Source organism: Diplotaxodon limnothrissa, linkage group LG10 (genome assembly GCF_057381915.1).
Source record: "Diplotaxodon limnothrissa isolate DT_005_m linkage group LG10, D_limnothrissa_male_GT1.1, whole genome shotgun sequence".
Lineage (NCBI taxonomy): Eukaryota > Metazoa > Chordata > Actinopteri > Cichliformes > Cichlidae > Diplotaxodon > Diplotaxodon limnothrissa.
The window spans coordinates 33,811,445-33,834,644 of NC_140605.1; the positions used below are offsets into that span (position 1 = coordinate 33,811,445).

At 42.8% G+C, this 23,200-nt stretch overlaps 1 protein-coding gene across 1 annotated transcript in view; it reads left to right on the plus strand.

The window, feature by feature from the left end:
* Positions 1-23,200, plus strand: part of grk6 (G protein-coupled receptor kinase 6) — a 49,956-nt gene continuing 26,756 nt past the window's right edge. The window contains exons 1-3 of the mRNA XM_085364729.1: positions 1-139; positions 11,081-11,176; positions 21,661-21,773. Of these exons, the coding sequence (XP_085220855.1) occupies positions 88-139; positions 11,081-11,176; positions 21,661-21,773 (261 nt within the window). The 5' untranslated portion in view covers positions 1-87. The remainder of the gene's footprint in view (positions 140-11,080; positions 11,177-21,660; positions 21,774-23,200) is intronic.

Below are 23,200 nucleotides of genomic sequence, written 5' to 3' on the forward strand. Positions count from 1 at the left end.
TTGGCAGAGGATAACTGTGATTGAAGCCGCCGGGGGGGACCTGGAGCTCGGTGTGCTGCCGCTGCTGTAAGCCCGCACAGCATTAACATGGAGCTCGAGAACATCGTGGCCAACACTGTGCTGCTCAAAGCACGGGAAGGTAAGGATGGGGAAGGCGGTGTGACAGCTCCTCTCCACCGGTGTGTTACAGTCACAGCACCGGAGGGATGCCCCGGACTCAGGCGGCACGAACTGTTCCTGCACTTCCTGACAAATCTTCTGATTATGCGCGCAGGGTGTTACCGTAAATACAGTTCGTACGAGTAGATAGAAACGACCAACCGAACTCCGTTTATAATTCGAGCGGTATAAAGCTTTGTTTCATATCCGTGGTCCTACGCTGAATGTCAACTTAATGAGGACTTTATTCAAGAATTTAACAAACAGTGTCCACTTCGGCGTGGAATATGTTTAAACAAATCTCTTAATTACCGTGAAATCTCTGTCTTCCTTGTTCATTGTGCCGACTACATTGTAAAGTCAATAACTGTGTTATGCTACCTACACAGGGCATGTATGAATGTTTACTATATGCCAGTATACGCTGCATCAAAGAGTATGACCTAAAGCCTGGGAAAACGTTACAAGTAGCAAATGTTTAAAATTATTTTTGGCGTGGCTTTGATAGTGTACCTAAAAAGGTTGTCCGGAAAGGGTTGTAACCGTGAACTGTGGCTGCAGCAATACATCGGGTTTCCCTTGCTGATCTTGCAGCATCGTCCTGTAGTTTGCGAAACAGGATGTTGTGGCAGAGCAGCTGTGCTGTGCACGGCTTTGTGCACACAATTGATTTTACTGTTCCTGCCAAAGATCATCATCATTAAAACGGCCCTCATTAATCAGCTACAACCAGGAAGCTGTGATATCTGTGGGTAAGGGTCCAGGTGAGAAGGTTGGCTCGTAGGACACTCTACTGGCACAGTTTGTCCAATAACTCTTAACACTTTTGAATACCTAATGCAACATAAACGGCCCTCCTGCGATCAAAGGCCTTTGTTATTGTTCCAGTAAACAGGAGACAAAGGTTTGAGTGGCTCACAGCCGACATGATCCTAATGCCGTGTGCACAGGCACCTGAGAAGATGTTTCATGAGTTTATCAGCTGTGCTCATACATAACCAGGACCTGAGGCTCTGTGCTGGCATCCAGCCGAAGCGCCCTTGAGAAAGGCACCGTATCTCTGGGCCCGTCAGGCCTTGACTCTGACCTCTCTGGAGCTGAGACTTATCTAAACTCTTGAGTTTAAGTTCAACACAAAGTGTGAGCCCGGCGCTTTTAATTTCCTGCGATCTGCAGAATTTTCTGCACCAGTTTGCACCTTTTCTCGTTGCTTAATATGTAACACATAATTGCTGTTTAATGATCGTTCTCAGTTTTCCTCATATAGCACTGTCCCCACTGAGTCATCACACATGCAGCCGTGACTCTTCTGACCTCACTGGGGTTTGCCTGGTTTTGGATGTGAGAGTCATCTGATATCGGGATAATTCCCCGGCCTTTTGTTTGGGGATGAATGAATAATTTGTTTAATTTAATTTACATACCTAAGACGTGTTTCAGTAAACAGGGCACTCATTCATCGAAACAAGGGCTGGCAGTGTTATTCTTCAGCATGTGTTGGACAACTTTTCACTTTCTTTAACTCAAACTGGGATTTTTTTCCTCTAAATATCTGCATGTAGTTTTAAATAATAATTTATGAGGTGTTTTGGATCAGTAGTGTATTTAAAATAACACAAATTGATGTAAAAGCTGAGTGAAGTGATTCGCTCTAACAACGATGATCCCTGCTTTTAAAATTGGAAAAATATTCATGTCATGTGCACCAATGAAGAGTCCAGCGACACTTACATTAATAGGGAACAACTTCAGGAAGTGACCAACGTGTTTCAGCTTGGCCGAATGACCCCGAGGAACGCCACGAGCCGAAACGCATCAGTCACTTCATAAAGTTGTTTCCTCTCAATGTAAGTGTCGCTGTACTCTTCTGTTTGTTACATAGTGTTAGTGGAGCGATAAATACAGTCAATAAACTGTGGTAATGCAGTGAACAACACCGACATATCACAGCGGGTCTTTACTCAAACTAAACCACTGTGTGACAAACAGTGACTGTTTAGCAGGAGTAATTTAAACTGTGACTTTATTCATCTCTGATATGGTTGTGGAGGATTTTTCATTCACTCTTCTTTACAATGTTGCTTCAGCTCATTGAGGTTTGTGGGCACTTGTTTATGCACAACTCTGTGAATGTCCAACCGCAGCATTTCAGGCGTGGCGAGGACCCTGAATCCTTTCTTTTTCAGTCGTTCTGTTTGCTGCTTCGGATCGTTGCCCTGTTGCACGACCCAGTTTAGTTCAAGCGTTAGCTGCCAGACAGATGGCCTCACGTTTGAGTCTTGGTACACAGACGAGTTCATGGTCGACTCAACGGCTGCCAGGTGCCCAAATCATCATCCATCCACCAACATGCTGAAAGTTGGTATGAGGTGTTCTTGCTGATCTGCTGTGTTTGGTTTTCTCCAGAGGTGGCGCTGTGCATTTCCACTCTGTCTGTCCAAAAGACATTGTTCTAGAGGTCTTGTAGTTTGTTGAGATTTGCAAACCTAAGCCGTGCAGCCATGTCGTTTCTAGAGAGACCTTTTTCCTGGAAACCTTTCCAAAAAGGATGTACTTGTGCAGTCTTTATCTAAGTGTGCTGACATGAACTTTAACCTTTAATAAGCTGACTGAGGTCCGTAGAGTCTGAGGCTTTTCTGCAGTTTCCCAGACGTTTGGACGTCTTTGCTGTTCACTCCTGAGAAGATTGTAGTATGCTTCTGCTGGAGGTTTCTTCCTGTTGAAATGGAGTTTTTCCTTGCCACTGTCACCAAGCGCTTGCTCACAGGGGTCGTCTGATTGTTGGGGATCATTGAAAGGTCTTTACCTCAAAATACGAAGCACCTTGAGGTGACAGTTGTTGTGATTTGTGCTATAAAAATAAAATATAATTGAATTGTGTTATCACACACCTGAATGAGTCAATAGAGGTGGTCATGCTTTCCGATGATAAATGAATTAACTGCATTTGATTATCAGCATCTGGCTGATACTTAACCTCTAAGTCTCTACGGATGCATGGGGTGCACTTCGTTTTGCCCACACTGTTTCTACATTTTGCTTTGGTTTTGTTACAAAGTGTGATGATACATATGTTAGATTTTGTATTTTATTACAGGTTGTGTTGACCTAATTTTACAACCTACAAAGAACCTGATTAATTCGTGTTTGTGTACTTTCTTTGTAACTGCACATGAGTCCTAAAGGTAATCCTGTAATCTAAATGCAGGTTTTCAAAGAGCATATAACTTCGGTGCAGAGGAGGTATTCAGCCAGACGATGATAAACTCAGCTCATCAGCAGCTCTGTTTTTGCATCCGTAAACCTTTTAGAGGGGCAGCACCTTGATTTTCAACATCTTTGTGTCCTTCAGGTGTGTTATGGAAATTTCAGAAGGAAGCATTTTTGGGAGTTTCATCTGTAGTTGACCTGTTTTACTCTGCAGTTGGATTATTCAGAGTGCTGTACTGTATACCGTCTTCAGCTTTGCCCAAGGATGTGATTTTAGCCCATTTCCTCACTTCTGTTAAGCAATTAGTGCCAGTTAATTTCAGTGTGCCTTGGAAATCGAATTGGTTCGTGAAGAGTCTCAAAAGTTCCCCGAAAGGCATGTGCAGCGTGACGGCTCTTCAGTATTACTCCAAACAAAGAGTCAGGGGGTTCAGGCCTCTGAGCTGCAGGTTTCTTCATGATGGCACGCTAAGAAACACTGAATGTGTCAGTGACCTAAAATCATGCAGCGCGACGTGAACGCTGGAGCACGAACGGAGGAGAGAGGCCGACATGACACGCTCTCTGCCGTGCAAAAGTTCCAGTCGTGACCTTTTGTGTCACTTCCTGTGTGCAGAGACACTCATGCCCTGCAGATGTCTGCTTTTGTGCTGCAGGGCCGATCGGTGATTTAGGCCAGCGCTGAGGAGCGATTTTACACGACGTCAAAACCAAACATAGAATTATTTTTTCATATTTTAGACGTGCAGTAAAACACAATATACACGCCCCAGTCCACTTTCAGTTTTCACTATGATATTGGTGTAATTAGCTGCTACACTGTTACTACACGGTTAGCCATCTAGTTAGCTGTATTAGATTAGATGTGTTTCCATGTTAGCTCAATACGTTCTTTAACTTCCTGTGTGATTTCTGTCCATGTTTTAGATGCTCTAACGAATATTAAGCTAACACTTAGCTTAGGTGCTTCTTTGGCATCTAAAGCCCCGCAGTAAACCCTGTTAGCACGTGGTCACACCTGCCACCGTTTAGGTTTCAAAATCTGGGAGGTTATCCTGGATGTTGCACAGAGAATGATGCAATTAAGCACATAAAACGGGCACAAAGACGGCATCATGCGTATGCAACAGCACGACCAAACTGAACTGCTGCACGCAATCAAAAAGTCTGGTGAGGCAATAAACTGATGTAAACGTCCAACCGACTTTAAGTTCATTCTGTCTACTCTTCGTCTAAGTCCACTAAGACAGCATCATCAGTCCCAATATCATGTCAGTGTAAACTTACTCAGATCTCAGTCGCATACATGAGGTATTACTCGAGGCAGTAGATATGGCTGGTACTTGGTAACAGTGTCCTGTTGTGGATAATTTGCTTTCTGTTCAAAGCATTAAAAATAGTTTTTCATTTATTTTATTTCCAAACCACTATTATTAACTCGTTGACTTGCTAAACAAGCAAAATCCAGCAGCACCAACGAGCCCGTTAAGCTCCAGAAATGCTGACGGTGCACTAACGAAGGCTGCGGCCAGGACAGAGTCCTCATGAAAGCAACTCTCACCATTTCTGAAATATCTTTTGACTTTGTTTGTGTGGTTATTGTTTATAATCACCAAAGGTTGTTTAAATTTAACCCTAAATATGGTTTAAAAAAACCTTTATGGTCAACTTCTGCCTCCTACCAAATAAACTCCCGTTGATTTGAGTGCAGGATTGTTTCTGTCACCCGAGTCTCTCTTATAAGATCTCTGGCAATAATGTTGTTAATCAATAATTATAAACCAGCTAACTATAGATGGATGAGAAAGATATGGTTTGTGCCACAGCTGCAACTAACAATCTATTGTAAAGTTTTACGTTTGAAATAAAGAATTAGCGTCCTGCTACAGAAGGATGAAAGACTCTGAGGAAACAAGTCAAACAAAGTCCTCCAAGAACAGAGGGGCTAAAGTCAGTCCAGTCTGATGGAAGACGATTACCTAAAAACCTTCTTGAAAATGTTAACATTTAATGAACCATCTGTGTGTAAAAGTGATAATAAACAGCCAAGAGTTAGAGCCCAAGTGCAGTTTCAGCAGGACGTTACAAAGAAATGCTGCTGGTGTAAATCAGAGAAATTCATCAGTGCAACAAATCTGTAAAACAAACAAACAAACAACACAAATACATGAAACAAATTGTCGGGTTCATCTAGAGTTAAAGAAGAAAAGAAGTCTTCTGTCATTTAATGGTTCTTCTGCAGTGAGAAGACTTTTCCATTATCTAATTGTAAAGACATTATCAATAGTGAAAAGGCAGGAATGTTTCTGAGAAAGCAGAACATGTTATGGTTCATGGTTTATCTGTAGTGTTTCTTCATTGCTTACTTTACTATAGTACAGCCGGGCACAGCTAATGTATTTCTCAGGAAGACTGAGAGAGCATAGACTGATGATGACGTCTCTAATCCAGGAGCAGGTGTCAGCACTTGAAGCGGTTCACTAATCAAAGCTGACAAAAACACCAATAAAGTTTGCTTTAAAAACCTTCAAGCCCCGCCTTTACTCCCAGGCTCTGTCTTTTATGAGATTCCCTCTGCTTCAGGCTGTAAGTAGCCAGGTCGTATTGACCGACTGCATGTCATTGACAATCTGTCATCTTGGGTAAGAGGAGGCGGCCTTAAAATATACGAGTGTTGGCCCGGGACTCGAACACATCAGTAAAAACCCTGCACACTCTAATACTGCCATATTACACGTATAGTAATGTTAGTTGGTATATAGACACAAATATCCTCCTTTAATGTAGGAAACCACAGTCTGAATGCACAGCACAAAGGAAACAGGCCTTCTCACAGGAAGTACCATGAAAAGCCGCATCTGAACCTGACTTGATTGTCACCTCCTCCTCTCTTTTTTTGCGTTCCAGTTCTCACCTTATGCTATGTGATTTCGGTCCCTGATGTCACTTCCTCTCTCACTGCTGTTTACAGCAATTAAAATCTGGGAAATCGTGAGCTTTAAAGCGAAGCACAAACACCTTAAAATAACGCCTTTTAAAAATAAACATGTAAGCGGAACGAAGTCGCAGAGACAAATAAAAAACAACTTTTAGTTTGCTTTGCTGAAAAAGCTGCGAATCGGCATGTTTGAGGCCGGTTTTCTGTCCACTCGATGTAAGCACTTGCCTCGGTTTACATGTTGGTTGAACCACCAAAGTTGTAATGACCTGTTCAGCATTTTAATCCGGTGCCCTGACATACAGAAAAACATCATTGAAAGAAGCATTTCTGGACCTAGCTGATAAACTGATTTGATAAATCTGTATTAAATCAGAATGTGTGTGGCCTCTGCAGAAGACACAGTCAGTCTGCGTCTGTATTCTCTACCTACAGTGTCCTGAGATGGTCCTACCGGGGCCTTCGATGTTAACATTTTATTGCAAAGAGGAGCTTCCTGGTTGTGGTGCCTTGCTTCACAAATTATACACAATGCATACACCACCACAGTGGATTTTAGATCAGATAATCAAGATGCAAAGACGTGCAGACCTTCAGCTTTGTTGCAGAGTGTTTTTGCAACATCAGAACTTACAGTCTTTTTTAAAGAAGGTGTCCCATTTCCAGAGACTTAAAAGTAATCGGACAGGAAACTGATAAAAGATCTAGAAATGATTCAGAGACCAGTCAAATCAACAATCTTGTTCATTCTTTGAAAGCATGGATGCACTGACCAGCGTACCAACACCTAAAGTGGATGATCACAGAATTATTTCCATGGTTCAGAAAAACACCACCCAACACCGAACCAAGTCAAAGTCATTGTGAAGGCCTGAAATCAGCAGACGTCTTCATGAATGGAAATACAGAGTTTAAGGTGTTCCACTGCCTGCTGATTGGTCAGCTGATTGGTCAGCAGGCAGTGGTTTCCTTCCTGGACTTGCTTCAGACCATGGTTAAACCTGAACTCACCTTGCTTAGCTCATAAGCCAGCCTCATAATGGCCTCCAGGGTCATGTTTGGCCTTCAAGTGTAACCTTTGAACTGCCTAATGACTTTGAGAGTGCGGGATGAATTGGGCTGCTTTCATCTTAATTACATCGGTGTATCGCTCAGTCTGTCTTTCATTGGCTTCCCATCCGTGTACTCATGCTGTTTGTCTTGATTTACATTTTCACTAATGCACACAGCGAGCGCGGGGCATCAGTCAGCTTATCTGTAATTCTGATATCATCGCCCATTTTTCAGGCACAAACACAACATCTTGTTTGCAGTGTCTCTATGACAGTAATTGATTTTCAAAGCAGCTGCCTGGAAGTATTTGAATAGCAAATCCTGAAGCGTGGACTGCCTTCCTTCAGGATCAGGGATGCTGAAGGCTGGACGCCTCAAGGCTGCTGCTGTATTTACAACAACGCCGTGTTATCAGTGAAAGCCTGGATGGTGCAGGTTCACGATATTTCACGTAAGAGGGTGTTTACAGACAGCAGATGGGGGGACTCGCTCTCCTTTATTTTTTATTCTTTAAATCGGACTTTCTGTCCCAGTTTTTTGTAGCAAAGGGCCAGAAAATAGCAACACGATGATGAGACCACAGACACTGATGTCCATTTATGAACCTGCAGTTTGATTAGATTTATTGCAGCTGTCCTGTTGGGTTTTTGGAAGCAGAAGAGAATATATTACTTATCAGATATTCCATTAAAAATGCTCCCAAATGCATGATGGGAACAAGCCCAATCCACTTCTACTAGAGCTGCAATCCAATATTAATCACTGCAGCCCAACTTTAAGCCTCGGAAGGATCGAGATGGATCAGTTATAAACAAATTTACCCACCACACTGAAGCTGAGTTAAAGGGAGAAACTGTCCCAATGTGTTTATTCTTAGCTGGTTGATTTCTTCTGTAAAGTGGGATTTTTTTTAACATGGGAGTCAATGAGGAACGAGTCACTTTTTGTGAACTGGCTGTTAGAGAAACTGCAGTCGATGCTACCAAAACATTTCTCCATCACTGCTTTGCTCCACTTTTAGAGATCGTCTGAATTCCCGACTTTTACTGATGAGCATCAATATTAAATGCAGATTCTTAAAAGACTTTATTCTTGTTTTTGTAGCGCGATGATCCAATAGCTCTAAAAATGGATGTTTGTCATCAGATTAAATGTTAAGAAACTCTGGAGCAGATATATACGGAGCATGGTGACAGGATCCGATCTCTTTCCTAAAGTTGCAAAGGGAGGATGGTTGGCGTTCGAGGCTCAGACATGAGCTCACAGAGTGCGTTGGTCCTGCTTATTGCTGCGTCTTGAATGAAGCTCTATCAGAAACGAGAGTGCCGCCTGGCTCTGAGAAACCGCCCAAACACAGAGAGGACAGGAACTTCCTCTGGTTTCTCTTTGTTCTGCAGCTCTTTGTCTTCACCCTGCTCGACGGCTTCTATGAAAACGGTTCATCGGCTGCAGGGTTGCCATGACTTTTAACCTCATCGCATTTCAAACACGGAGCCTCGAATAAAAGATCCCTCCTCTGACCACAGCATGTGCTCTTAACTGAGATAAACAAAGAGGATTCAGGAGTGGTTCAGGCTTGGGTGCAGAGACAGTCTGCTTTTGTCCACAGAGAAAAATGCTTCATGTTCAAAAGCTTTAAACAGACTTCCAGGACCTGTTTGCTAAATTGATTATTGATTTAGAAACTACTTCCCTCTGTTTTTCTCAGTGTCTGTGATTATTCAGACTGTCCTTCAAAACATCCCAGAAACCCTAAAACAAACAATCCTCAGATGCAGACCAGCAGGTCACAGCTTTACAAAGATCCTCTTTTAGAGAGCGATATCACTTCTGAGTAAATTCAAAGGACCAAATTTAATCAGATTTCACTCACTGGTTTCGTCTTGTTTGAATACGACTCTGGAGGAAGGAGGGAAAAACAGGCAGACCTTTGTCCGGCTCTCGGTTTCATTTTCCTTTGTGCATTGCAGCTCGTGTGTGCACAGCTGGATTGGTGAGGAGCCGGCTCATCGCTGGGGATCATTTGTTGTAACGAGCCCTTTGGCCTTGCCTGCCACCTACGACCGACAACAGCAGAGGTGTTACTGAACATGTGTAAGCCTCAAACCCTCAAAATTAGAGATAGAGGGTGAAGCTGCAAAATTAGTGATTGTGGGTATGAGTGTTGGGTTTCCTGCTGTTTGTTTAAAGCGCATGGGAGCCACATCTGCTCAGATCAGCACCTCTGGTCACATCACCCCCACAGATCGAGCCTGCGCTTCCTACTAAAACCACAACATGCTGCTTTTCTCTCTTCTGTTCTCACGTTTGGACCGATCGAACCAACTTCCAGCAGGGGGCGACTCTTCTGGTTTCAAACAGATCTGATTGAATAGACGTCTATGAGAAAGCGACCCTGCTTCGTACTCAGTTTACGACCTTCGTGGAGCTCATGGTCGCAAGTTGTGTTTACCACGTGATGTTTACTTTGTAAACTGTGGTTGTTATGGTGGCGTTTTCAGATGAAACATGAAGAACAGTGATTTTGGGAACCCAAGAATATTCAGCCATGACCACCAACAGGAGGACTACTTATGTGGAATTACATCATGGCCATCAAAAGAATCTCATCACAGCAACAACAAAGCTTTAAAACCACACAGACATCACCTGCTGCAGCTTCTATTGTATTATAGTCTGGTCTGCTTAGTGTGAACCACCATCGGAGTAAAATAATGTTACCTTGTGATTGGCGTATTGGCGTGTGTTCCCTTAGAATAAAAATCCAAAATGGAGTTTCCTGGCGTTTGCTTCGTCCACCAGTATGGAAGACGTCGACTTGCAAACACTCAAACTACTCTACAAATATAGTGTCCCTTCAAAGTAAAAGCTGTACCTTTTGAAACGTGTTGGTTGCAACAGTAAGGCGTAACTTTTACTTGGAAGGGAAACGCTCTCTGTTTCCAGGTTATATGTTGGCAGATAGGTTGGTGTGTTTCGTGCAAACTATGAGTGACTAAAGCAGTCGCAGGGAAGCTTTTAAGCTGGCAACCTCCAGAAACTACTTGACAACCAGTTGGAGAATAACATTTTTCCCAAATGACTGCTGGACGCTCTCAGTCCTAAGATTGAAAAAAACCCGACTTCATCGAACCAACGAGTTTCCTGGTTTCTAACACACAAACAGACCATCGTTTATATGTGATCTGTGGTGAGCAGTCAGGCTAACGCAGACTGTCCCTGCAATGAATTTACTTGTTGTTTAAGCACAGGAAAAACATCCAGCGCTCAGAAAATATCTGCATGTCTGCTTTTTCAGTGCAGCTTTTCACACTGATGATGTGATTTCACTGGGCGAATTTGCAACATTAATGTTTTCAAACCAAGTTAGATTTTTTGGATCTGAATAAGCAGATCTGACCAATCAGATCACTGCATCGATCGGGTCGATCGGCTCTCTGAAATGATTTTTTCTCCACCGCCTCAGAAATGGTCTCAAAATCCAACCTGGAAACCAGAATTTGCGTTTCTTACTTTACTTGTTCAGAAGCATCAGGGCGCGGCTCGTCAGGGCTCGACACTGTGCTGTTTTTTAATATGCACTCGACACATATTTAAGTCTTAAAAACCTCAGTCGGGTTCTCAGTATCAACGGTATGACGACATCCTGCTGATTTACTTTTGAATGTTTCTTCTCCTTCAAACCCAAAATACAATAAAAAATGTGTATGTCATTCACAGGAGGGGGCGGGAACAGAAAAGGAAAGAGCAAGAAGTGGAAGCAGATGCTGCAGTTCCCACACATAAGTTTGTGCGAGGAGCTTCGACAAACCATAGGTGAGCTAACGCCGCTCTCTCTCTCAGAGCAGCACCTTTATCTCATTTGACGTGGACGCCTTTGAAACACATCGTATCCATGGCACCCTTTGAATACCCCCTCAGTCATCACCGCTGGTACCTCAAACTCGACATGATTAGACTTGCACAAAAAAACATCGAATTAAGAAATAGAGGAGATAAAGGAACTATTACCATGGAAAACACAGTCTGTGATCATGCAAAACACAAGAAATTATTTAAGTGGGTAATTGTGCAATAATATATTAAGAACTGAAAGGGAAGAATCTGTAGCTGTGCAGGTGGATTATTTACGATGTTTTTAACATCATGTCATTCTTTGATTTTGATTTTTCACTGTTATCATGATTACCGGCGTGTCCTCGTCCTCCGAAGGATGCAAATTATTGATTTATAAATAAAGTTTCATCTGTGGGGGAAACGAGCAGTAACCAGCTGGGCTGAAACACAAACTGCAGTTCCACCAACGCCCACTTGGCGTGACACAATCCCTCATTGACTGTATTTAAAAGATGGACGTAGCCATCGTTAAGTCACTTATCGGGTGTGGACTTTTCAGTCGTTAACATCAACATTTAATCAGCAGCTACAGGCCGTGTCAGAGGCCACGCCCCTACCCTAAAGCCCTCCCAGTATAGCTCCAGGGTCATAAAAAAGTCTCCTGCTGCAGTCATTATGAAAACTGTCCACAGAGACCTAACTGTGTCTGCACCGGGCTGTTTGTTAAAGAATTGTGTGGGAGTTATATCTTAAAATGTCTTTAGTGAGAAGCAGATGACTCCGCTTTACTGGGGAAAAACCCCTAAAAGACGTCCAGTTTTAGATATTAATTTATGAATTGCTGCACAGCACGGCTCTGTGTGTTTCTCAGTTTTGTGGCTCATCTAAAGCCTGAATTCAATCCCCTCATTGTTTCAGAAGATGTTATGCTTTCTAGTGTCTCTCTCCGTGTCTTTGCACTCTGGTATGGTGGCCCCGAGGCTCAAAACTCTTTAAGAAAGCAAATAAAGTAGAGAACACACTGTCAGACACACGGCTGCAGTGAAACATGAGCTACTCATCCTCAGTATTAAACATGACATTTCACTGAGGGAATATGATCAGTGTTGATTTTTCATTTCCTCTGTATACAGCAGCAGCGGTGGTGGCAGCTTCCTAATTCTGTACAGAAATAGACTCTCATTCATCCACATGGCTGATATTATCACCAGCAGACCTCAGGTTGTGTACAAAACGGCAGAAAATGGATGGCACACTGTCCTGTGATCACAAAACTGTTGCTCATCAACAATTAGTTGCAACACATAAACCTCCATAAATCACAAATGATTGAATAAATGAGTTGTTGCATGTGAATAACAAACTTTAACAGTATTAAGGCTAAGTTTTAGTTTTTAAATGCGAGATATCTCTGCTGTGAGAACTGATCGGAGTGGATATGCTGAGGAAGAAGTTTATTGTGAGAGGGAAACGACTCTTTCCAAGGTCAACAGTGACCCTTCACACTCCAACATCTCACTTCCAACCACTTTGGATATGATCCATGACATTGTGCTTGCATTAACCTCATTTGTAGCAATAACTGTGACTTTGTCTCACAGTTTTTAACCGGACGGTTGGGAAATTGCTTAATGCTGATTAATGTAGAATAGAATAGAATAGAATAGAATAGAATAATCCTTTAATTGTCCCACAACGGGGAAATTTGGTTGTAACAGCAGCCAAAAAGACACATATACAAACAAACAGGACACAGAACAGAAACGTACACAATTTTCTTACATATTTACATTAAGGACAATGGTCACTATAAACAGAGAGTACTGTACAGTTATTAAATAAAATAAAACTAGCTACAGATAAGATGTGTCTGGCAGAACTTTCATGCCGAGCGTAACACTGAAGTGTTTGCTGTCGTTGCTCTTCATTTTCATACATTTCCATTTGTGTAGAAAACATTTCCCTCCTACAGGAACTAGACTAGTTTAAATTTAGACCAGTTATCAAATAAAAGTTATATGAGCTCCATGGAGCCCGTCGATCGACCTGCAACTTTTATAAGCAGAAGGCTCTCGATGATTTGAGATGACCCCCCCATCTCCGCCACACGTTCATGCCGATGTCAATAATTAGGATTTTAGGGTTCATCTACTTGCCCAAACCCCACTTTAGCCCCACGCTGACCCCCACTTTATCCACATGCACATGGTAGTGGTCAGGTTGTTGTGCATGAACCTCATGATTGTTGTATATTTTGTTGGAGTTGTGAACTTTGTAACCATGTTATATGGAAGGTTTTGGAAACTGTTGCAGAATAAACTGAGAATGAAAAACAGTTGCCCTCCAGTCCCCCAAACCAAGACTCACTTTTGAGATGACAGTTGACGTCTTTTGTAATCGCCAGGCTGTCACTGCTTCCTGTCCAAAACACCGAGACTGTGGATCAAGCGTTGCTACAACTTCTGTTTTTATGCGTCCTTTACTTTTTGAAGTTGTGTTCTCAGAGCTGCAGCTGCCATGTTATAAAAATGTCTTTTACATTCAGGCAACAAGCAGCGACAATCTGCGCGAACTTTAATAGCATGCTGTTCATTGAAAAGTCAAACCTGCGATAGGTCTGAAAGTGTGTGGGTGGTATGAAGACAAAACGCTAGTGTTGCTCAAGTACTACCACAGAGGAAACTGTGGCGCCTGCAGAAAGAGGAAGCAGCCTGTTTTTTTTCTACTGTTTCAACCAACTGATTACTTTCATTTTAACTGGTGACTGGTTGGAGAAATAAAATTTAGACTCACTCAGGAAAAGATCTGATCTCTACCTGAGACCAGAGTCAGAGATAATCGTTGTTGTGCTTTGTCATTGGTTGCACTTAGTTTTTTACAAAATAAAATTAAAGGTCAAAGCAGCGAGCATGTTTTTCTCTACGCCTGGCTGGTTTTCTCCAGGTGCTCAGGTTTCCTCTTCAATCTGAAGTCGTGCATGTTAGGTCATCTATCTGCAACCATGTAGATTACAGATAGATAAAACTCGCACACAGCAGTTTTTTCTAAAGAATAAAGTCCTGTGTGAATGAATGACGGTGGTTTGTGGTGTAAAGAGCTTTGAGTCAGCTCAAAAAAGTGCAGGTCCACTGACTGTCTCACATTTTTGGGGGTAAGAAGCCTGTGTGCATGTTTACTTCAGAAAGCATGAAGTAGAATGATGCAGGCACTGTAACGTCACTGAAACCTCGGTGTTTGCACTGTCATGTTGGATTGTTGCACCCAGAAGTGACCATATTTGGGCAACTGTGCAACACAGACAAAGACATCTGCTAATTAGCGCCAGCTAATAATCGTCTACAAATTCACTCACTTATATTATTGGTTCAGTAACTTGTTTGAAAAGCCCCAAAAGACACGATGAGCTCAAACATGGTTCCTGTCAAACTTTAAGCTTTTATAAAACTTCGCCCACAGTAACCTGTCATTGACTGGGAAATACCCAAACTTGTATCAGGCTGTAAACACGTTCGTTTCCTTGTTAAAGTTGAACATTTTAACATGCGACTCTATGAAGACGTTGAAATGCGACGTCAGAGGAACTGCAGTTTCTGGCACATGTGCGCCTCGTGCTTTGTGTTTATGTCAACTTGTTTATGATTTTTGCTTCACAAAATTGGATGGAAATGTCCAGATGTGACGGTCAGAAGATATGTGACCAAAGCATGAACTGTGGTTTACTTGGTTTGGTTCTCATGACTTTGTTTCCTTAAATAGTAACCATATGCCATATTTATCTTAGCTGCAGGAGGCCACTGTCCAGCATCAGAGACGGGCTTTTATTTCAAAGTCGTCCCTGATGTTTGATTAGAATAAATAACCGAGGTCATGTGCATAAAAACAATTGCTTTAAGTTGCTGCCTAACAGCAGCAGCAGCAGCATGTAATATCAGTGTGATTTGTGTACAGAGGCATGGTTGCATCCATGGTACCCAGGCGGGGCAAGTCAAACACATAGGACACATTGTGAGGAAGAAAGAAGAGGAAGAAGCAGTGGAGCTGGGCTGATGACTTGTTATAAAACTTAATATGGCTCGAGGCACAGAGCGGCGACAGGTGGGCAAGCTGGACTAAAGTACAGCACATGTTTGTTACTGGTAAACCAAAGTTCACCAAAGAAGTCAAGGACTACACATACGCTCAAGTCTTACAGGTTTCTATTGCTTAATACATCCATTCACCAGCTCCCGGGGGCATGCTTCCAGGGTCGTGTTCAGTTTACTGTTACTGTTTTGGGAAGTTCGTGGAGCAGTTCAAAAAGACAATGAAAGCACATGAAGCTAACTGAGCTAAAATGTCAGGACATTTTCCAAAGCTGTACTTTGCTCACATGTATCAGGAAACAGTCTGATCCAGATGTGTTTTCACTACTGGAAATACTGAATTTGGTTAAAGCCAGGGTGGCACCTGAGTAGAGCGTGCAAGAGACAGAAAACATATTTATTTTGCTTGTAGGGATGGTCATGATTTTTGAATATTCAAATAGTCATTCAAGACGTCTCCGGACTCAAAATGGGCCTTTGTTTATGCACGTAAGCACAATCGGTCCGATAGTTGAGCCATTTGGTAAACAAAACTCTGCATGATTCAGCAACAGCAACGACAATGTGACACGTTTCATCACTCAGGTTTCCCCAAGCGTATACCACAGGTTCCAGTCCAGAAACATCCCTGTCTCAATAACGTGTTCGGGCTTACCCCATTTACTAATCACAGCGTGGACTCTTCATCTTTTCTTTTTACCAGATTAACATTCCCGTCCACACAGATACGTTCACACTGTGTTTAACACCGGAAATGCCAAGGCGGTCGTTTTAAACCCTGTTTAACTCTCATCGTCAAAAGGAAGAGAAAGTTTAGCTAGAGCTGCAGAGGGCGTCGTTTTGACCCCTACACATTCATATAAAACCACTAGAGCAGGGAGTGCGAGACTGAGTGGGTGGAGGACCGGTGCAGAGCTGAAGTAGCTGAAGTCCAGAGTGTGGAGAACTAAACGGAGCAAATCCAGAGCGGCATGTCAGGCCTGAAGAGGTGAAGCTGAGACAGCTTCAGGTTTGATGATCAGAGGCAGATGATAAACTTTGACTGTTCTGCTTTTACAGTAATTATTTAAAATGTGTTGAAGCAGCTCTGAGGTCAGCTCTGTTTTTACACCACCTTCATTTTAATACAGCTAACCCCACAATTCATGTTCTTCTTCTTTCATAACTCCATTTGTAGTTACTGTGCTTTGTTTAACTCTTTGTAGTTTAGTCGAACGTGTTTGTGTTAAATCATTGATGAAACCTTTAAAATCAACCTTAAATAATTATTTGGCCGAATCTTACTTAAAATTAGAAAAACAGTTGAAAGGTAACAACTTGTCTTTAGCATCCGTGCTGTTGTTACAGGACAGGCTCAGAACGGCCCTCCTGGCACTTCCAGTGTGGTAACCTCGGTGGGTAATCAACTCATGCAGCTCTTCCATATCATTGTCCAAACACCTCACATTCCACGTGACGATGGCAGGAACAGACTTCCTTTTAGCTGCGAGTAGCCTCTGCTCGGGGACTACGGGCCATCGTCGGGTGACGACACTCTGCCTCCAGAGTAAACTGGAAAAACACCAACAGGAGCAGCTGTAACGGCCGTCAGGCTCAGAGCAGCACCAGGACATTATTGATATTATTAATAGAGCAGTTGCCGATATTTCAAATGAAATAGAGGCTAATATGAATATATCTGAAGCGGTGGCGTTCCCTTTGGTTAGGCTGTGGCAGGAGAGGCAGCAGCTTATTGAATAACGTGACCACTCTGTTTCCAGCTCATCTGCTGATTTTCCTAATCATCACTGCATCTGGCTTCTTTTAGACACGTACTTAACATAATTAAAGACTTCCTGCTGATGTGAAAATATAAGGAAATAAAGATGAGCCGTTTCACACTCGAGGTGCTGCTGCTGCTTCTTTTGTTTCCCTGGAAGGGCCGATGCAAATAAGTTTGGATTTGAATGAGTTCAGTCAAACACACACAGGAAGTTAGAAGCTCAGCACTAAAACCACATACAGTACGGTTTGAAATGCTGATGTCCCACAGAGGGGAGCAGAGGTGCTGCAGGGCTGATAGGCCAGAAGGAGGAAAGTAAAAACAGAGGATGAGAACGTGAGCCGACAGACGAAGAAGGAAGTCACGATTCATCCTCGAGACTTTTTTGTAACCAGAAGAACGAAGACGAGTGGGAGGAAGATATTCAGGAGACTCTTTTTCCTCTCATCCCCTGATACGAACATCATTTATTGTTATGTAATTATGCCGCAAGCAACGTGAGACATTTCTATGTTGCACAACAGAGATCTTACAGATGTTCTCCCTTTGTTACAACACATTTCACCAGCACCAATGAAAAACAAAAAACTGAAGATTGGCCCTGCACTGCACTCGGACATGTGCTTTCTTGTTGTGTGTTTGTGCCCCGGTGACTCTGCTGTTCGCTGAACCTGAGAAACACGTGCAGGGAGTTTCACCGCACGGCCTCCTCTGCACAAATGAAAGCATCTGTAGTCTCGATTGATGCTTTCTCCTCCGCCTCCCCCTTCCCCTCCTCCTCAGTCCTCATAAGAGGCCATTAGAGTAACATGATATTACAGTAAAGTAGGTCCACACTGGTTTCAGTGTTCAGCTGCTGAATCATAGGAATATGTTTATGGTTTAAATAGAACCGAGCAACCCAGAGAGAGGAAGAGGGAACCGGCTGCTTCGTCAGGGTGGTGATGCTGTAATCATGCAGCAACTTCCAGGGCGATAAAATAAAGTATGGTAACTGCTCTGGTTCTTTTAAAGCACTTTTCTACTCGTCAAAGCACTTTGCACAACTTGCACAACCAGCACTTTTCTATGTAAGTGCTAATATCTAAGATTCATAGACATTGATAATCAGGGGTTAAGTAGGATTTAATGAAAATAATATTTTTTATTGTGCTGCTGCTGCTCTGAGGTTTACTGCTTCCTTTTACCAAATACATCCTACAATATATACACTCACCATCCACTTGTTCAACTGGTCATTAACACAGACATCCAATCACACGGTGGGAGCTCAAGATGACCTGCTGAAGTTCAGTCTGAGCCCCACAATGAGGAAGATTTCCCTGACTTTGAAGACGAGCTGGTTTGAGTATTTCAGACGCTGCTAATCTGCTTGGATTTTCCTACCAAGCTGGTTTGAAAGGAAGGAAACAGTAACTCTGGCTTTTTCTGCTGACCTTTCCTCCTGTTGGTTATTGATAGTTGTTCAGCTCGTTCTAGAACAAACTGGTGCACTTAATATCAGTGTGACGCTGCATAAAGTGATGGAGGCACTCTGTCGTGCTTCGGTCTGGATGGAAACTCACTTTCACTGCAGGGCCTTCGAAGCCAACAGGACACCCGACAGAGGCCTCTTTGTTTTCTGCGTGTTAATGTACAGCATGTTCTCTACAGCCCTGGATCTCCATTCATGTATATCACAACTCCTATCATGCCTCAAAACGTCCGTAATCAGCCATAATGAGATAATGATTATTCGGAGAATTCCCAGAACTTTGAGATGCAAGCGTCTGATACTGCCTAAGTAACTTTATGAACTGTAATGAAGTAATTTATGTCCCTTTTGTAAAGAAAACAGTGGGTTTGTAGATATGAAGACTTGGAACGGCCTTTTTCTCGTCTTTCTCTCTTTCGTGTCCTTTGTCATCCACAGATTTATTCCCTTTGCTGCACACTTAGCTTCTCTGTTCTCTCTGCAGCGGGACTTAAGTGGAACATCAGAGAGAGAAGAGATCATTAGAGGAGAGGAGAGCGGGACAAAGGGCAGAGCAGAGACAACTAGAGCAGAAAATCTCAAAGTAGGATGAAACAGAGGAGAACCTGACGGAACAAGGCATCAGTAACCATCAGTCAGTGGGTCATCAAAAGGAAATGACTCAGCAGAGTAACAATCGAAGGGGCGCGCCACCCGAGTTATGTTCATCTACTGAGCCGGGCAGGGAGACAAAAAGATGACACGGACTACATCACCCACAAAGCAAACAGCATCTTTTTACTCCTGCAGCTGGTTTTATGAATGAAACTTCAGTCTGTTGGTGTAACTTGGCGATTAAATCGACAACCCTGACACGACGCCTCTGTCAGATAAAACTCAGGTTTAGAGTAAGCCAGTAGTTTGGATTAAAACGCTTCACAGCAGTAACAACGCTCACTGACAAATGTCGACACAAGAGGCTGAAATCTAACAAGCTTTATTATTATATATGCAGATGACACCCTGCTGTAGCTCGGCATCTATTGAAGTCAGTGTGTGATGCACTGGGTTAAGGATTCAGTTGAACTGGGCCAGTGTTTGGGCCTGACAGCGATACAATATTCTGTCCGTTTGTAACGATTTGATTTTGGTCTCAGTTGCTGAATGGTTACAGTTCAAAGAGTCGCAACTTTACGTTATCGTGTCTTTTATTCCATATTCACTGTGGAACCAGAAGAGAATGATTCCAGTAACACTGATGTCTGTTTACGTGAGCCGTTCGAGGCTGTGCTGCTGTTGTAGCGACAGTCACATGTACACCAAAAACAAAAACATACTCGCATGAGGAGGCTTTAGATTGATATCTGGGGTCGTTTCAGTTCATCTGTCCAGCTGTGTTTGAGGGAAAAAATAGAAACGCTAACAAGGAAACGTGGATTTGCATCTGAGACTCGTACAGATGCAAAACAACCCAGGAAGCTTCACGCACAAGCAAATGTGATTCACTGACGATCGGGGCGGTCGGCGTGAGAGACGAGGAAAAGAGCGAAAAGGTCAGACTGATCAATGCGACACTTCAGCAAGAGAGGTGTACTCCTCCGTCAGTCACAGGATCTCCAGTGCTCACTGAGGGAGGCCTGCTCCTTTATTCCTATAAGAAAGTGTGCTGCCTCTTTAGCATTTACATTCAGTCTTTCACAACAGTTCCTGCCTCACAAATGTGCTGAGCATGTTTCCTTCCTCAGAAAACATTTTATAACCTCCATTCTCTACATGGAGCTAACTAAGCTGTAGTGCCTCTGCACCTCACTGTACAATACCTTGTGCAATACTTTTTGTAAATAGTCAACAGTGCAATAGACTCAATACTTGAAATGTGCAATTCACTTGTATTTTTATTTTTTATTCCTATTTATTCTATTTATCCCCTTTGTATATTTTATTTATATTTGTCTCTGTATTTATATATGTGTGTGTGTGTGTGTGTGTGTGTGTGTGTGTGTGTGTGTGTGTGTGTGTGTGTATATATATATATATAACAGTTCTGTAACTGTAACTTCGGTCGTTGCTGTGCTTTTTTTGGAAGTCGAATTTCCCAGAGGAACCCACCCGAGGGATTAATAAAGTTCTATCTTATCTTATCTTATGGAGAAATAAGCGTCCATCTGACTTTCATTTTCTAGAGCCTTCTAATAATGCAGTACATCAGAAACAACAGTAATAATAAGATAATAAGAGCACATTTGGTGCCGGCTCACAGCATAACAGGGAACGACACTGATCCATGGAATAATCAAATACCAGCATATTTGCATAAACCTGCAGTTTTGCTTGCAGGAACTTTATTATTTATGTTATAAAAAGTCAGCTTTTATTTAGAAGGAAGTAAAAATGTTTGGGAAAGAAAAACTGTGTCGAAAGCAAATTTCATCTGATGAATTTTCTACGTTGTAAATAGTCACAGGGTATAAGGCGTGCTTAAGGTTGCGTGCGACTTTGTACTTCCTGTGAGGGTCTGATTTAATTTGAAGCTTGAAGTTTGTTATAGAAAAGAACCCAGAGTTTGTGTTTAGATTGTGACCTTTGGAGTGGGTGTTGGATGGATCTGGTTGCAGTTTTTAACAGAGCTCTGAAAGTTGCTTCCTGAGCTTCTGAAGCTCTGAGGATTAAAAATGATGGAAAAAGATGTTAAAAAGCACCAAAGTTAAACTCATCCCTGTCCTTCAGGGGCCTCAAAGACCTCTACACACCAAACATCTTTCCTGCATTTGGACTCGCCTATTCTTAATCCAGCCTTTTACTCCACCGGAGTTTGCTGGATGAAGCTCGATTGATCAGATCCGATAAACAGATCCGATCAATCAGACATCAGTGTGCTCGCTTTGAGGTTTATTTTCTGCATAAAGGCGTTTATGTTACGCAATCAGTTTGCATCTGAAAAGTTTTGCGTTGCTCCTTCGCAGCACGCTCAGTGTGCAATGGGCTTAACCTGAGAGCATTCACAGACTGATTCTGGATTAAATAACGTGCACGTTTGTGTCCAGATAAACGAAGTATGTGAGAATTGTTTCTTCCATCAGTGTAGGCAGGCCTCCTGTAAAACAGTGCCGGCGGTTTGATTCAGATCTGTGTAACGATGACCTCGCTTGCCTCCGTGTCTCTGCAGAGAAGGACTACAGCAGCCTCTGCGAGCGGCAGCCAATCGGACGGCTGCTCTTCAGGCAGTTCTGCGAGACTCGAGCCGAGCTGAAGCGCTGCGTCAAGTTCCTGGACGCCGTGGTAAGCAGAGCCGTCTTCGTCTGACCTCTTCTCTTTGTGTGCCTCAGCATCTTTCTCTGCAGGGTTCAGACTGTCCTGTAAGCCCAGGGTTTATCAGCCTCCCACGTACGCATTAACGTGAAAACAACGTGACCAATCAGAGACGGAGAGGTCAGCTGACAGCAGAGAGGAACAGACACGATTAAACTGTATTATTAGAAAACTGTTTCTGAGTTTAAACAATACAGACTGAAAGTATCATCTGAGGGTTTGTGTGGCAGGAAAAGTGTGATACAGCTGTTTATTAATGAGTGTTTGCTTTAAGCTGTGAGGTCAGTATGACTGCAACAGTGAAAGAGGCTGACTGAGTTAGTACACTTATCAGTGTACAGGAAATGAGGTAGAATATACAGCAGGCCTTTAACAGGAAACAAACACTTTGACATTTAAACGCTGTGATTATAGCACTACATGCACAATATTCACTCACTTTTAGCTGATTTTTGGCCTCCAGCGACTCACATTGATAAAGGAAGTTAGCTCATTATCAGCTAAATGCTGCTCTCAGTTTACAGCAGGAAGTAACACACAGTAACAGGGCACGGTAAAGTGGCCTATTTATGCTTTTTTTCTGCTGTGATACATAAACAGTTTTTTCAGGATTCGAGTCGCCCAAAATAAATGCACATGTGCCCCAACTGTCCAAGCAGGCCAACGCCGAGCTGTGGGAAAATGTTCTTTTTTTCTCCGGGTGAACGGACCCTTCCAAAAGCTGATTGGCGAGTTTAATTACCCTGAATTCCCAAATGGAGCACTTGAAGATGAGGAGGAGGAAGTAGGGTTTAATATCTGTTTAATGAAATACCGGAACTCTTGACTTCTGGGAACAATCTGCGTCACTGAGTCGCTCTTTCCTACCTCCCATGCTGTGTCCCCGTCACACACACACTCCGGTGGGAATGAAACAAAGTGTGAGGGAAGCATTCCTGAAGTGAGCGGAGCGAGTTACGACTCGTTTACTGCAGCAGATGGGGTCACACAGTGTGTTTCTGTATCTAAAACCATTACAGTGGGGACATTTCTGCTTTATGAGGACATTCAGAGTGGTCCTCACAACTTCAGGGACCAGACGCAGTTTAAAGAGCCAGGTTCGTCAGGGGGAAGGTTTGAATTAAGGGTTTAGCCGGGAATCCTGATGTTCAGGTTTTTTAGTCATGAATTTGTTGATGATTTTTTTGAACGAGGACTTTCTGGGGACCACGACTTTCTTGGTGCCTCTGTGTATTACTTCATCACTGTCATCTATGTTTATCCTCTGGGGATATGCATACAAATTGAATATTAATCTACCAAATTATACTGGAAATATTTTGGTTTGAACCACTCAAAAGATGAAAAGGAGCACAAATCAGCATCAGGAAGTTGTTTTGAAGTTTAAAGAATTGAGG